Source organism: Poecilia reticulata, chromosome 2, assembly GCF_904066995.2.
Source record: "Poecilia reticulata chromosome 2, P_reticulata-male-v2, whole genome shotgun sequence".
Classification (NCBI taxonomy): domain Eukaryota; kingdom Metazoa; phylum Chordata; class Actinopteri; order Cyprinodontiformes; family Poeciliidae; genus Poecilia; species Poecilia reticulata.
This window is the reverse complement of record NC_088831.1, coordinates 11,546,708-11,559,373: the sequence shown is the minus strand read 5'-3', so window position 1 is coordinate 11,559,373 and position 12,666 is coordinate 11,546,708. Positions and strand designations below refer to the sequence as shown.

General features: G+C 39.2%; 1 protein-coding gene across 4 annotated transcripts in view; it reads left to right on the top strand.

Moving 5' to 3' along the window:
• ncam2a (neural cell adhesion molecule 2a) overlaps positions 1 to 12,666 on the top strand; it is a 315,525-nt gene that overhangs the window by 219,336 nt on the left and 83,523 nt on the right. For all 4 annotated transcript variants that reach the window (XM_008429298.3, XM_008429289.3, XM_008429279.3 and 1 more), the window contains exon 2: positions 10,045 to 10,119. In XM_008429298.3, coding sequence (XP_008427520.2) covers positions 10,045 to 10,119 — 75 coding nt within the window. The remainder of the gene's footprint in view (positions 1 to 10,044; positions 10,120 to 12,666) is intronic.

Genomic DNA, 12,666 nt, shown 5'->3' with positions numbered 1-12,666 from the left:
AAATAAGACTAATAGATTAGACACAGGACTCAGAGCCCAGATAGTCGAAGCTCCCGCCTGATACCCTGTGAAGCATGATTCTGTTTTTGAAAAGGGAATGCGGATAACGGTATTATCTCTCACCGATGTGTACAGGCCCTATTTTTCCCTGTGTTTCCATAAATATGAGCCCAATATCCAGGAAAATGTGATTTATTCTGTCACAGCGTGAGGCCCCAGTTTATTCATAATCTGGAATAGAAATCACCTCTTTTGATGGAGGATAAAGGAGACGGAGGTTATGAGAAAACACCGAGGATATACTGCAGACTGTTTGTTTAAAGGGGACGTCCAAGAATATCTTCCCTCCTCAACGTCTCTCTGTTGCTCGTCTTGTTTGGCTTTGAGAAGCTCTGATTGCAGGTAGCATGTGAGAGGCCTTGTGTGTTTACCCTCCTTATTTCTGACCTGATTGCTTTGACACTTGAAACTCAACTGTTTTCCCTTTGACTCAGACTGTCTTGTCAGGCGTCCAGAGCCTTTAAGGGTTAATTGATAAGGCGCTCTTATTGTGTCGTTTATCATCTGTCGTGATCATTTTTTATTTATCATTGTTGCAGTAAAATCAAATTAATGGTGTGTAAAAATCCATAAAACTGCCCATATTGTCATATTTTTACTCTTTTTCTCCACTCTTTGCTCAATAAATCAATCAAGTTTATTTGTACAACATATTTCAGCAAAATCCTCATGAAAACATAAACATACAGTAACTAGTAACAGACTTTAGATATGATTGAATGCAGTTGCTGTGAGCATTTTAATGATAAAAATCACACTTTTTATGTGAAGCGGATTGTTTTTCAATTGCAGTTACCAAAAAAGTAGTAAATAGTTCATATCTTCACTTATTGCTACCACAGTAGCACCACAAAATATTGTGATAAAACTTTAAGTCTACCTTTAAACATTTGGGAAACACAAAGTTGGACCAAAATCTCATCCGTTTTTGAGCACAAATTGCTAAAACCAATTCATAACAGATCCGATTGTCTCTTATTTGCATCTTTTAAACCAGGGGTCCCCAAACTTTTTCCTGTGAGGGCCACATAACTTTTCCCTTCTCTGGTGGGGGGCCGGAGTCAGTTTGTAACAGAAAAACTGTGACGATTGCAGGAGTGCCTAAATTTTAAAATGTATTGTTTTCCAGAAAGCACAATCAAATAACCCTCTCTGGGTTCTTCACAGAAAAAATCCAGGAAGGATTACTGTCCATATTTTCCGAACTATGAGCCGCACTGGACTATAAGCCACAACCCCAAAGTTTTTTTTGTTTTTTTTAATCAGTAAACATACACATCTAAGCCTCAGATATCTCTGCCGGTTTTCCACAGCGATGCAGCAGCAGCAGAGGGGGGCGGACACCCAAAATCTGAGTCATAACAGGTCAATTGAATATCACATTTATTACGGTTGAAAAAGAAAAAGTTGCCAAGTTTAGATTTAACTGAACTGATTACGGTAGTTTCCGAACGGTAATAATAAAAGTGCTGATCCTTCGTGTTACTACTAGCATGTGCTAAATCAGTGATCCCAACTTGTTTATTACCGCGGACCGTCAAGACTTGGACATTTTGTTGCGGCTCGGGGAGAGAGGGGGGACAAACAGTCAGATAAGGCTTCTGTATGTTGGTGTTCACACTAAATACTGATTATACCCAATTTGGGTTGTCTTGGCCCTTTTATCGCAGCCTGTGGGGTTTTCCCTGACTGGGAACAAGAATACAACCTGTTGAATGTGACAGGTAGCCAATCAGAAAGCGCAGTGACGTCAGAACAGAGGGGAATCCCAAACAGCTGACATATCTCGCAACTCAGAGTCCAGTGAATATCGGAGATGATATGTGGAAATGTTTATTATTAAATCTAAAGGTCATTATTATGTTTGTTCAGTTAAAAATGTTAACTATGAAAAAACATATTCACCTCCAAATCATAGTGCAGCAAATAGAGCGGCTGCTACCGTCGTCTTTTATCCATCGCCTTTTCTTTTTATTACATCTTTTATCTCTTAAAATGACTCCACAAACTATCACTATTGCTTCTACATCGTCATCCGTGTTTGGTTATTCTAAATTCCCGCTATGTTGGGGGTTTTACTGGATTATCCTCTGGAATCGGGATGTTTGTGACTGGAATCGGTATAAAACTAGCAACACGAACCGATCGAACCTGTTGGACTTTTATCAGCTCTGTGGTCACAGAGGTTTGGAGAATCGGCCGAAGATTCTTAAATCTTTCCGTCTAAACCAGACTTAATACTCACAAGCTATCATCTCCTCTCGACCACTGTCTAAACCCTCTCTGACTCTGGTCGCTATGGTAACGTTTACATAACAGAAGCGCCACAAAAACTAACATTTTACTTTCGTGAAAATGTTAACTCACGATACTGACTAACTGGAGCCCTGAGCTTGTTTCTCTGCAACCAGACGGTCCCATCTGGGAGTGATGGGAGACAATGACACCCGAAGTGTTGCTTATATCCACAGCCTGCTTGGTCTCTACGTAGTGAAGCAGCTTGAAGCTTCATTGCCTCATTAGCAGCATGTTACGCAGAGCCGCTTGTAATGTGGGACTCACCTACCGGTCCAGGATGAATCCATTCTCCTTCCTCTTCTTTGGGCCTTTTCCCTTTGCAAAGAAACTTTCCAAAGACATCTGATCTGTTTCTTACTCATTTTGCTGCTTGTGGGCTCAATGTTGGTGCGCAAGTAACAGACTTCCAATGATTCACTTCCTGCTAAAGAGCCCCCTGGTGGTTGAAGAAAAATCCACATATAAACGGCTTCTAGTCCGGAAAATACGGGTGGATGAAAAAAAATCTGAATGCTCTCTGGCATTGTTCAATAGGCCGGACAAATGTGGAGGCGGGCCTGATCCGGCCCGCGGGCCGTAGTTTGGGGACCCCTGTTTTAAAGTGTTTCTTTGGACCTTGGTTGCTTTTTCACCTGCATCGTTGGTTCTGGTGTCTCATCTTCCCCTCAACATGGACTCTCAACATGGAAATGAAATGGATCCTGTAGAATCTGTTCTGAATGGAAACAATCCCAGCTCACACTGATAGACATACGAGGACACAGAAAATGAGCAAAACCTACAGCTTTAACCACCTGCTAGATAAGATCAAGCTGCCTCTCCATGCTAATTATAAAAAGATTACACATCTGTCTGAAGGCACACATCTGTGTGTTCGCACGTCGCTGCATGAGGTCCATCAAGGCCTCGGCGGCTTAGAGCTTAAGAGGCTTAAGGAGGGAGACATAAATGGCGAAGCAGCTGGAGAGTGGAAAGCAGAGATACAGAGAAGGTGTGTGAGAGAGTGGAAGATAATAGGTAGCTGTGGCTTCTGTTTGAGACTTCGCTACTGTATGTTGCTACAATTGGATATGGTTGGCTGAGTAGAGCCAGCTTTCTCCCTCGCTCCACGTTCCTCTGCAGCATGAAAGCAGGTCGGTGAGTTGGAGGAACAGAAATATGAGCCGAAGCTCTGAACCTCTACAAACGAGCCACAATGACCGGGTCAAAGCTTAAAACCTCAAAATCGTAAGATTTTGAATCTTTTTAAAACGTCCTTTCACCTACTTCATGCTGTCAGACAGGTGTTACTACACCAATAAAGACAGGTTGTCTTTATTGGTGTAGTAAATATCAACAGCAAGACGATTCAAAGTGCTTTATGTCATAAAAACGTAATACAACAACCAGTTTTGTTAAACAGCAGCTATTTTATCAAATAATCAATTAATCAGCCCAGTTACTGCTGATCAGAGGCAACTCTGAACAAATCAGTGTTTCAGCATCTTTGCAGTTTTCTGGGAGTTTGCTCCACATTATAGGAGCGTAGAAAACTGAATGCTGCTTCTCCATGTTTAGTTCAGGTTTTCTATCTCTGACAGTAAGATTTTAACTGAACTCTTGCAATATATGAGATCACCTTTAAAAACACTTAAAACTGCTTATTTTAACACTCCCAACACTAAATATACCTCTTGATATAAGTTCATTCTTCTGCTCTTACGGTATCAGCCAATCAGCACAAAGGACACTAGACGGCCAGCCAATAGCGTGTCGAGTAGCATTGCTTCTTGCTGTTTGACCTTCACAAACTCTGTTTTATTCTTTGTCTGAAAGGCTTAGATAAGTTCAACAAATGTTTCATGAATAATTTAGTTAGATTCCACAAATAAGCTGAATAGAAGTACAAAATAGTCTAAATCCATAGGAATTCAGTGAAAGTTTGTTTTAAAAAGCAGCAGATCCCGACCACACATCCCATCTGTGAAGTGTGGCTGTCAGAAATGCTGACTCGGAAGTGTTTCAGAAGCTAATTTCATGCTGCAAATCGTCCCTGCCGTTGCAACACCTCTGAAGAAACGCATAAGATACACAAGTTCTGCTGAATACAAAACATAGTAATTAGTATTTTATCAGCTGCCTTGGTTTTCTCTTTGTCTTCTGCTCGTCTTTATTGCTCCTCTGTCTTCAGGGTTCAAGGGAAGAATTCCCTTTTATTCCTTCTCAAAATCACACGCAATTAAAGCAGAGCATTTTTGGCCTCAGGGCCAAGCGCTCGGTGTGTGTAGAGCATTCACCCTCCCTTCCACCCACACACTCAAAATAAAGGGATTCAGCACACATCCACCTTCCCACACTCTATGTACGGAAACACAAAGCCTGCTTCTCTGTGGTGCATTTTATTTCGCTATGGCTTTAATTGAGCTTTTTTAATGGAGAAAAGGGATTATATATTCACACACCTCTCTTCCTGGCAGATGATTGGACACTTTTCTTCCTTATCAGTGAAGTATTTGGACTCAGGCTGCTGCTAAAAACAACTTCAAGGATGACAGGTGGCGTAAAAAAGCACCAGGAGCTTCTCCTTCAGCTCACGCAGCGTAAATATGGCAAGCTGATATTCAACTTTATATTTATCTGTACCATTCTGGAAATTTTAGTTACCTGGCAACTTGTTTTGTCTTTGTAAGGTTATGTCTCAGCATTCAGACAGAAAATTTAGTTTTCATATCAACTGCATCTTGTCAGACTTAATGTGGAGTCCCTCAGGGTTTTGTCTTTGAACCACACCTTTTGGTTTTAGACATGTCTCTTTCTTTGAGAGATAATGAATAATTTTAATTATAAATCAATTAATTTAAGTACATTTAAAATAAAGATCAAATGGGGGTGAGGGGGGGCTTGTTCCCTGGGAGGGACACAAGAGGGCGCTAGAGTGGTGCCCGAAAATTGGAGGGAAGATGAGAAAAAAAAAAAAGAAATTGTCATAATTTTTCATCATAAAATCAATAATGTTTTAAAAAAATGTTTAAAAAATATGAGTTAAAATGATTTATTGAAATGTTCACTTCTTTTCTAATTGGCTGCTTTGCTCCTCAAGCTAACATAGCAAAAATAAAACGGACAAGTTTCTGAGAAGAAGGAAACCTAAAATCAGACAGTGTGATGCAGTGTTGATGCTAAACTAATTTTACAATAAAACAGAAGAAAAAGTGGATGTTTTTTGTTTTTTACATACTTTTAGCTCTGGCTAACAACTTTTTGAGTGTTTTTAATCAAAAATAGTAATAAAAAAGAGTCACATTTATATAAGTACTCAAAGCCTTTACCAATGACGCTCAACTTGATCGTCTTGTGTCCAGCTGGAATGGAGTCCACCTCTTTATTTAGCTCTTAAAGGATCAGATTTTGTTTTTCTTTATCCAACAATTGCTATAGTTTTCAGTCCAACGATTCAGTAGCGTGAACATTGTGCTACGTTTGCTATGCTACAACGTTTTGTATCTAAATCTGTTAGCATGGCATCATGATAGCATCTTAATAGGAAAATGTTGACGAAGACGACCAGATAATTTATAATCTAATCTAAGTAATTAGTGGTTATGAAACTACAGTAACGAAGGAAATGCTGTCTGATCAGTCACATTTGTTGACTTGCTCAAACTGCAGGGTAATTAGAGATTAAGTGGAAGCTAACATGCTAACATTTTATTGACGTTACTCCTGCCTTTAAAAACAGTTTCAAAGTCTAATTTGTGGTTTTAACCTGTAGCTGTTTTGGTGTGAAACATGAAACTTTGAGGCTAACATAAACACGCGTCTCCCCGCCTTTTGGGATCATCCTGATTCATTTGTAATTGTTGTTTTGGAATCTGAAGGATAGCAGCTGATTGGCCGTCGCTGACACTTTACAAATGGCAATCAATGCTTTTGTTTCTGGTGGTTTATTCCTCGTCTCCGATGAGATAATAATTGGAGCTGATAATTGTTACCAGGCTCATAACATATTGACCGGATCGCCTTAATGAGCCGATTGAACAGAGACGGCCATGCCTGGAAAAGACGAAGCAATTATCACGTCTGTGTGCGTTGCTTGCTTGCACCACAGCGAGAACAAACAAATTCCCACTCATCACATTTCAAACTCGGTCGCGTAAAACCCCGTATTCAGCCGCGGTAACGACTTCTGGGATGTGCGTTTTACCTCATCGGGGAGTTAGAGGATTAACTCGATTCTATTATTCACACCAAGTAGCACAAGAAAAAGCCCAGGCTCATTTTTCCTGGTACCTGCAGGTTCTAGTGAGCAGCTTATTACGCGATCAATCACGCACACCGCGAACAGTGGCGAATCAATTAATAATTGAAAACCTTTAAAGTACTTGAAGCGCTGATTGGAATGTGCCTTAAGTTAGAGGCAGGCAGTGTGGAAGGTCATGAGGTTAAACAGGCCAGATCAATCAAGCTCAGAACTGGCCTGGGACTCATTTCAAACAATGAAACAATGCATCTCTCTCTGGAGACTAACCAATCAGGCTTTGAGGATGTTATGCATTACAAATCAATCAGTCAAGTTTATTTATAGAGAACATTTCAGCAACAAGGCAGTTCAAGAAGCTCTACATCAGAAAAACAACATCCAGTCACCAGCTGAGAACCAGTAACAAACATTAACCAGTAACAAACATTTTAACTTACTGGTAGGTCAGAAATTATCTTTACCGTCACTCAGTGAAGAAATTCAGACTGGAAAATAGATATACAGCTGAGAAGGGTTTTAAAAATGTACAAAAATAAAACATTTACAGGAATGTAAACACTGAGTTAGTTGGTTGATGAGAGGAAGGACGTCTTCCTTGAACAGCTTTGGTTAAGAAGGTCACTCTTTAAACCAAAGCAAGGAAGACATTAATGAAACAAAACCGTTGTTTAAATAAATGGAAGAATCACTAAAATGGTCAAATAATATCAATCAACACCTATTAACTCCAACTGTTTACACAACATGTTCAGAAAGAGGACATTTTGACAGGATTAAAGAGATATTTTATCAACTCTTTAACTCATTTTGTCTCTAAAACGGTTGGAAGAGATTGTGGAGTATAGTCCAATCATCCTGAACTGGAATACCTGTCAACAGGTAACAGAAGTGGGTCAACTTCAACAAGGATCTCTTAAATAAGAGTGTCCGTTTCCGTTTTTAAATTGTGTAATGTTGCTGTTTTTTCTCAGTTTCTTTAGATTGAACACATATTTCCAAACACAATAGAATAAAGGGAGCATCTGAGTTAGGAAATGATCATAGGTATTGATAAATCGGCTCCTGCACCTCTTCATGTTCACGCAGCAGTGCCGATCTACTGCCATCTATAGGCGTGTCTGTGCCACAGCAGATTGCTGCCAGTGATTTCTGGAGAGCGTTGCTGCCGTAGGCTGCAGCCATCCCTCCTAGAAAAGCAGCAGATAATGATTTCATCATTTCCCCGATTATTGACAGGCGCCTTGAGCTCTACTATTAAGTTCCCAGTGTTGTGGAGCGAATTAACATCCATTAGAATATGATTATTCAGCGAGAGAGTGGTGGGATGTTGATCCTAACGAGGACTGCAGCTCCAACATTGGGGAAAGAAGGAAACGTGGGGTTTGACAGGCTCATCAAATATCCACCTCCAGACAGCGACGTGTTGACTGCAGCGCTGCATCAGGAGCCTCTGGCCTTAAAGTGACCTCCTCCATGCAGAGCTGCCAATCACCGCTCATTAAACATCAAGACACATTCCTCTCTCCACCAAGCCCAGATTTAAAGAGCTCTTTATCTGGGTCTCTGCTGCTCTTTTGCCTCTCATTCTTCGTGTTTTTCAGGTGAAAAAACATCCATTGTCTCATTTTAGTGGCCGTTACAATAGGATATGTAGACGTGTTTGAGTTACAGACTGAAAGCATTTTCAGTCTGTAATACATATTTAAATTTTTCTATGGCTCCATCTCTTCCCATTATCACCATGTCAACAAATCCTAAATGATTACCTTTAGTGTTAACCATCGCCAAAAAAACTATTTCTATTAATTGGAAACATTGGAAAAATTTGGAACATAATCTTTGCATAAAATATTCTGTATGACACTCACTTATATTATAAAGAACATAATTATTATTGTATATAATTTAAGAAACTCTGCTTGGTTGAAATAACTGTTAACTTATCCATCATATGTTAGTATTTACTTGCTGACTTGATGTTTTTCATTTCTTTACGCGCTGATACTGATAAGTTCTTCTACATTTTTATATCAGATGAAGATATTTTGAGTAAATATATGGAATTACTCCTGGGAAATTAAACTCTTTTGTGATTTTTTTACATGAAACATATTGAAAAATTCAGTTTGAATCGATGCGACTTCATGTCGTATTGGTTGGTGTTTGGAAAGTGTCATTTATTTTCCTTCACTGTGCCCCAAAGAGTGGAGATAAGGATGTTAGCTTCTGCAATTTTGCTAAGACGGTTTAGGAAATATTTTGAATTTGCACCTGTCTGGCAACACGAAGCTAAAAGATCCAGAAGTGCAACACATCGTGCTCTGATGTAAATAAACTCAAGTCTTTGCTGCCATTAAGAAGTAATCCCTTAAACATGGTGAACTTTTCCAGAACGTCACAAATCTGGTGCTGATTCTTAATCATCAAAAACTTTACAATCAAGAAGAAAAACGCGTGGATTTCTGTTGTTTGTTGAAGATGTTTCACCACCGATTCAAAAGGCTCATTAGTTTATAAAGCATAAGGCCTTTTGGAAAAATAAGAGACGTCCACTTTCCTTCTACTGAAGCATTTAACACACCTGAGTTAAGGTCAGAGGTCAAGTTTTAACAATCACAAAGAGGATGGACTAAAAAAAACCATTATGGAAGAAAATGATGGTCAGAAACAACATAAAAACCCATAAGTGGAATATATATTTGGTATAAAACTAGCAAAGCGTTTCATTTCACACCAGCAGTCAAACATGGCGGTGGCTGTATGATGATCTGGGATTTCTACGCCGTATCATAAAATCCTGAAGCATACCGACTGAGAGTTTATGATCTTTTGCTTCAGATACAGACGGACAGCAGTTTCAAGAAAGAAACAACAGATTTAGTGTGGCCTAGTCAAAGTCCATGACCCTAAACATGTCACTATTGGCTTTCAAAGTTCCTCCACAGCGATGTGAAAGACTTATTTACAATTATTACAGTGACAGTTCCACAACCCGGTATTAGATTTTTTTTTAATTCTTAGAAACATTTGCGTAAACTTTTTCTCGGCTCGATTGCGCATCGACTTTCCAAAAACAAGATTTCTGTCTCTCTCCGATCAGATTCAGAGATCCAGAATGTCACTGTTTTCTCCAGCAAATCAAACAGAAGTGCTATCGACCGCCATCCTGATTCCTCTCCGTTAAAAACATCCTCTACTTTTCTTCAAATCATAAACCATTGTCCCTGCAAACGGCGAGACAACGGGGTGGATACAACTCCAAACATCTTTGAACAATAAGTCGAAGTGGTTAAGATTTAATTAGGATCAAACTGCAACAATGTGCAAAAACCTTCTTCATAAAATGCTTTCAGATGCATAAAGGCACACTTGTTGCAGAATTGAGCACAAAGTACTGCACAGATCTTTTCTGTAGTAACCGTTATTTGTTTTCTTTTCTTTTCCAGCTTCTCTGCAGGTTTCCATATCCTTGCACAAGGTGGAGTTAAGTGTCGGAGAGTCCAAATTCTTCATCTGCACAGGTAATTTAAAACATTTTATTTGTCCAGAAGGACATTTAAATGCTGTTGTAATTCATCTTAATCCAAAATTTCTCAAAGACCTCCAGTAGCTGTCTGTAATACGACAAATCCGAAGTCACCTCTGACTAAAGACATTTTGTTCTTCTAAAAGAAGAAGACGATATTTTGAATATTAATGCTGTAGACAGGAAATATCTCCGGTAGCAGTCAGTACTGCAACATATCTGAAGAGGCTTCTGACTGAAGGCTGTTGCTGTGACATGCTAACAGCTCTGTAGCTTAGCAGAGACGATATTCCACAGCAGCATCAGCTGCTAAACCACCTCCTCTTTAACTCTGTCTGGGCGGATTTGAGGTTTATGTTTGTAAAAAATGTTTCTTCTCCATAAAACCCCCATAAACCACGTAGAGGTGAAGCGCTGTGAGGGTTGTGGGTGTGTTTGCTGTCAGCTGCAGCATCCTGCTCGCCCTGTCACTACAGTTTGTCCCTTTGTGAACGCCACACGTGCACAGCAGCAAATAAGCCGTTGTCGGGGCCAACGGCGGCTCGGTGGGGCGGCCATGCTTTCTGGCAGGCCCGGCCCGCCTCCTACTGGCTGCCGTCTCTCTCCTGCCAACCCACTCGACAGGGGGCTAACAATCAAGAGGGTAGAAACGCGCTTGGAGGATTGTGAGGGAGAGTTAAGGCACACGGAGCAGTGAAGAAATGGGGTGGAGGGGTAGAAACACAGGAAATGAATAAAACCAGAGGATTAAAAAAGCTTTTAATGTGAAAAGCTTACAGAAGAAAATGGAAAAGCTTTTGAAGCACGGTGAAAATGTGTCTGTGGAAGTGTTTGTGTCACCTTTCCCACCCTGGACTGGCACCAGGCTGGCAGGAAGTTCTGCCAAACGCAGGAAGCTGAAACCAACCTGCAAACAAAAAGTCGGAGCTGTTAAAGGGATTTTTCTGGCTTTCAGCTGCAATCATCTTCCAGGTGTTGGCAAGTTAAGTTAGGGCCAAAAAGAGCACACATATATATATATATATATATATAAAATAGCATCCAATAATACAGTTACAAAGATAATAGGTCAATTTCTTATATTAAGTAACATTAGGATATCAAACATGTTAACAATAATGTATGTTTATCAGCTGTTGTTACTTTAAGGGTGTTTTCACTGTGTCCAGATGTAGCATTGAGGACAGAATAAACTTTTTAAAAATATTTTTTCTGTTAAGAAGAAAAGCAGAGACATTTTTATCTGTATGTAGCTGAACTTTTAACACAATCTAATTAGATTCTCCACACCTTTGACCTCAGATTAGGAAAAATTGGTAATTAGTTATTAATGCGTGAGTAAAAATCATGAGCTAACTAAATCTGAATTTCCCCCTTGATATTATCCATGTACCTCAAAAGATATATACATGTATTTATGGATAAATCTTGTTGAAAATCTCAGAATTGCTGCATTTTTATCAAATGTGAAAACTTAGACCTGAAGAAAAACTTATGAAATCTTTATTTTATTTGAGAAAACACAAAAAAAATAGACCACTTTACAATTAGGTAAGCAGAAATAAACCAATAAATTTATAATCTCATTTTTGTGAGATTTGTGAATCTGTTAATTGTAGGTTTAGTTTCACAAAAATATATCAGTCAATCAAGTTTAGTTTATAAAGAAGGCAGCATGAAGTGCTTTACATCATAAAAACACAAAGATTAATAATTGAAACATTGCATTTAGCCTCGGTTCATTTAATTTGGTTCGAAAGTAACTTTAAACAGGTTGGTTTTTAGTCTAGATTTAAGGAAACTCAGTAAGTAAATAAAATAATTGAAAAACTGAAAATAAACTTATCTGACGTTTTATGTGGCTAAAAACCTTGTTTACAAGAACGTAAACTAGTAAATATTGTGAACATGACATTATGTCACCACACTAGGAGTATTTTAATCACCTTAACCTGACGTTAGATGTAACTGCGTTGCTATGGGAACATGTTGTTAGGATCAGACGCTTTTAAAACCATAAAAGAAGTTAGCTTTTCATGATAACTAGCGGTTTGATAGTTTGAGCTGCTGCATTTTCACCTGCTAATAAACACCTGAAAGCTCGAGCCGCTGGGTCCAACCGTGGAGCCACTTCCAGATTTTGTCCCGGAACAGAAGATTTGACACCTGGCGACTTATTCTTGCTTTTAAGGAGAAAGTCTGAGAGGCTTCCTGCCTTTGTTCTTCCCCTCTCAGCGCAGAAAAGCTTTATTTTCTGTCACATGGCCTTCAAAAAAGAAACTGTAGGAGGCCAAGAGAGGAAGGAGAAGCTGAAAGAGAAAGAGAAAATTTAAGTTTTAAAGTTTTAAATTGACCTTAGGAAGAAGTTAAAGCTAAGTAGTCCAAAGAAAGACCCTTTGTTCCTGTCAGCTTGTTCTTTCAGATATTTTGTTTGTTTGTTTGTTTGTTTTATAAAGCCTACAGAAGGTAAACCAGAGAGCAGGGGTGTCCAAACTTTGTCAAAAGAAGTAAATAAAGTAGCCAGATATTTATTGAAGATCCA